This window comes from Fulmarus glacialis, unplaced genomic scaffold (genome assembly GCF_000690835.1).
Source record: "Fulmarus glacialis isolate BGI_N327 unplaced genomic scaffold, ASM69083v1 scaffold9487, whole genome shotgun sequence".
Taxonomy (NCBI): Eukaryota; Metazoa; Chordata; class Aves; order Procellariiformes; family Procellariidae; genus Fulmarus; species Fulmarus glacialis.
The window spans coordinates 38449-41887 of NW_009225096.1; the positions used below are offsets into that span (position 1 = coordinate 38449).

Sequence of the window (3439 nt, forward strand, 5' to 3'; positions counted from 1 at the left end):
TGCAGTCCCTGCTGGTGAAGGTACAAGGAGTATCAGGGATATAATCAGTAAAGGTGAAATGCTAATGATTCACCTCGTGGATTAGTTTTTTTAAGCTGGATTTGGTCTTGTAAGCCACTCTTGCCCACAGGGGAGAAGGGAGTGGCTGCCTCAACATCTCTGATACTATAATTTTGATTTGGCACTGTTTGAAATTCACCCTACCACAGAGCTGCCTCTTTCTTCTGAGAACACAGGCATGGTCTAAATGGAGAAAATTAATTCAGAGTTTGATAGTTTCAGGTCTTCTCAGAGTCGAAGATGAATGCTGATGCAGGACCAGCATCTAAGGTCTTCGGAGAGAAGAACATGGTTCAAGATCCAAAAAAGGGCTACAGCACGCAACTCATGAAGTCCACTATTGCAATGCCCTGCAAAAGTCAGTCCGGGATATAGACAGGAATTTCATTGCTGCCCTATCCCTATCATAGCTAAAGCAAATCCCAAGCCTCCTGGAAATCACTGAACTTTCCCTCATCGCCTTAGGAAGGAGAGCATCCAACTGCCATGTCAGCAGAAACAAATGGATTGTGTGATGTCACATTCTGGTTGCCATTGGTGAGAACATGGAATGGGAAAGATGTCCTGAGGTGTCTGCAGAAGCATCACTGCTCTGAATGCTGTCGAAGGGTGTTGATCCAGGACTGGGATTGAAATGCTGCTCCTTACCCGTTTTTGTTTAACGTTGCTCATCAGCAGCATCAATGCAGGCTTTTCGTCTAAAATTTTTATGTTCAGCGATGACCAGCAGAGCGAAACTGCTAGTGGCCTGGCAGGATATACACGTATCGGTAAATGAAATAGGCTTGGGCTCATTCCTTGTACCTGATGGCATATACGTATGGCTTGTACTGCAGCCTGATACTGAACCCTTCCACGCGTGCTCCCTAAACCAGGATTTTATCCAGCCTGCCTATGGGAAATGGTCTATGGCCCTTCTAGCCCCCAAACTGCCTGGGCATTGCTTGGCAGAGTGCAGGTTTGGGGAGGCTTTGGGGGCTTTGGTGGAGATGAGGTAGCATGGATAATTATAGACCAGTGCTTTAGCTGATGTCCTGCCCCTCTAGTTTAGTAGCACAGGCAGTGGCACTGCTGTACATGAGCAACGTGTCTCATTTTGTAAGCAGAGTGTGGCCTCCGACCATCTTATGAGTCCTTTCTGGAGACCGGCAAGAAGATCACAGCGGGGAGATATGCCAAGGCTGGGGAGTTCCCGTGGCATGTGAGCATCCAGAGCAACGGGAAACATATCTGCGGAGGCACCATGATCAGCGCATTGTGGATTTTAACTGCGGCCCATTGCTTTGCAGAAGAGGTGTGAGTACTCGGGGGAAGCGAGGACAGCCCAGGCACAATGGGGTCATAACATCGCTCCTTGTGGGTTGTTGTGGTTTAACCTGGCAGGCAGCCAAACACCACACAGCTGCTCGCTCACTCCCCTCCCCACAGTGGGGTGGGGGAGAGAATTGGAAAAAGAAAAGTAAAATTCGTGGATTGAGATAAAGATGGTTTAATAGAACAGAAAAAGAAGGGGAAAAAAATAATAATAGTAATAGTAGTAGTAGTAGTAATAATAATAATGATGATGATGATGATGATGATAGAATATACAAAATGAGTGATGCACAATGCAATTGCTCACCACCTGCTGACCGATACCCAAAAAACCCCAATTGCTACTTCCTGGATCACGCCCTCTATTTACATACTGAGGATGACATCATAGAGTATGGAATACCCCATTGGCCAGTTTGGGTCCCAGCTATGTTCCCTCCCAACTTCTTGTGCACCTGGCAGAGCATGGGAAGCTGAAAAGTCCTTGACTATGTAAGCACTGCTTAGCAACAACTGAAACATCAGTGTGTTATCAACATTATTCTCATCCTAAATCCAAAACACAGCACTAGGAAGAAATTTAACTGTATCCCAGCTGAAACCAGGACATAGGTATAGGATATGTATGTCCTTGGGGTCAAGTGCAACATATATGTGACTGAGCCAGAAAGCAAGCCCTCAAAACAGGAATTGTCTACTTTGGGGAAAACAGGCCCATTTTTGATCAGAGGTAGTGTTACAACAGAAAGGTGCAGAAATCTGCATAACCAGGAGATGCAGAAGAGGAATATTTTGAAGGATGGTCTGAGCAGCCTTGTGATCCTGTTCTGATGGCCCCAAACATTTCCTGTACGTCTACACGTGTTGTGGTACCTTATAAAAAGAGGTGTATTCTATTCCAGCTTATTCTAACCCACAAATTACCTTTGCTTTCATATAGCAAACACCTTTATCTCAGGGACAGTCTGATTTTAAAACAGCTGTTTCTGGATAAATCAACCCCATGCAATGCCCAGGGGCAGAGTCCAGCCCTCTGTGAGCCCCTTCCAAAATTCGGCAGGTCCGAGAGCGGAGACTGCTCAGTGACAAATGACCTGTGGGATCACAACCTGGAGCAGCTGGCTGGGGGCAGTGCGGTCCAGAGCAGCCAGCCCAGGTCACGGCGATCCCGAAGATCCAGCCCACTCCATCTGCTTGTTAACGACTGGACTATTTATAACTTGGTTGCCTTCATGTTCTACCTCTGCACCTCTCACCCCTGAAAATTAGCTTTGCCTAGAAGTGAGGGTAGATTTCCATGATATTTATAGCTAACCTGCCTCTGCAATTTGCTGAGCACCACCCTACCCTGCTCAGGAGGAGGAGGCACCAACCTTTATAATACAAAGCCTTCATGTTTGCTTATGTCTACACTGCTGCTGTTTTGTTTATAAGGCCACCAGATCTCACTGTTGTAGTGGGAGGAGTTGACCTCAGCCTCCCGCTGGAAGAACATGAGCCGGACAGCTTGATCCTCCATGAAAACTTTGACAGAATGAGCATGGAAAATGATATCGCTCTGATCCTGCTCAGCTCTCCCATCGAGTTCAACAATGAGAAAATCCCCATCTGCTTGCCCTTCATTGATGACACCAATACGTGGCAGCACTGCTGGGTTGCTGGGTGGGGAACCACAAGTGCAGGTGAGGTGCTGTCAGGAGATGTATTTGCTAACGGAGGCTGGTTTTTATCCATTTAAAGTAGATGTTCTCTCCCAGGAGGGGTTACCCACACTAACTTCCACTACGCACCTCCCTGGTAAACACATCCAGACCCTCGCAGCCTCTGCACATCCACCAGTTCTCTGTTCAGTGCAAGAACCAGTCACCGACTGACCCCCAGAGTGAAGTCCCTGGTCCTCTGAGCACATACGTTCAAGCTGAAACCACCTTTGCTCTGCAGGAACTCAACCTCTTGCTTGCCTTTTTTAGTACCCAAGGTAAGACAAGCTCCAGCCTGATGGGCAAGTTAGGCTGTGTCTAAAGTGGTCTGGAATAAGGGAAATCATAGAATCATAGAATCACAG

General features: G+C 47.1%; 1 protein-coding gene across 1 annotated transcript; it reads left to right on the forward strand.

Annotated features, from left to right (window-relative positions):
* Positions 1 to 300: 300 nt before the first annotated feature.
* Positions 301 to 3056, forward strand: LOC104080100 (serine protease 55-like; the record flags this gene model as incomplete). The annotated part of the gene is made up of 4 exons (XM_009582370.1): positions 301 to 422; positions 682 to 830; positions 1167 to 1356; positions 2809 to 3056. Coding segments are annotated over exons 1-4 (709 nt in total), but the record flags the coding sequence as incomplete, so codon positions are not given.
* Between the last annotated feature and the right edge of the window lie 383 nt (positions 3057 to 3439).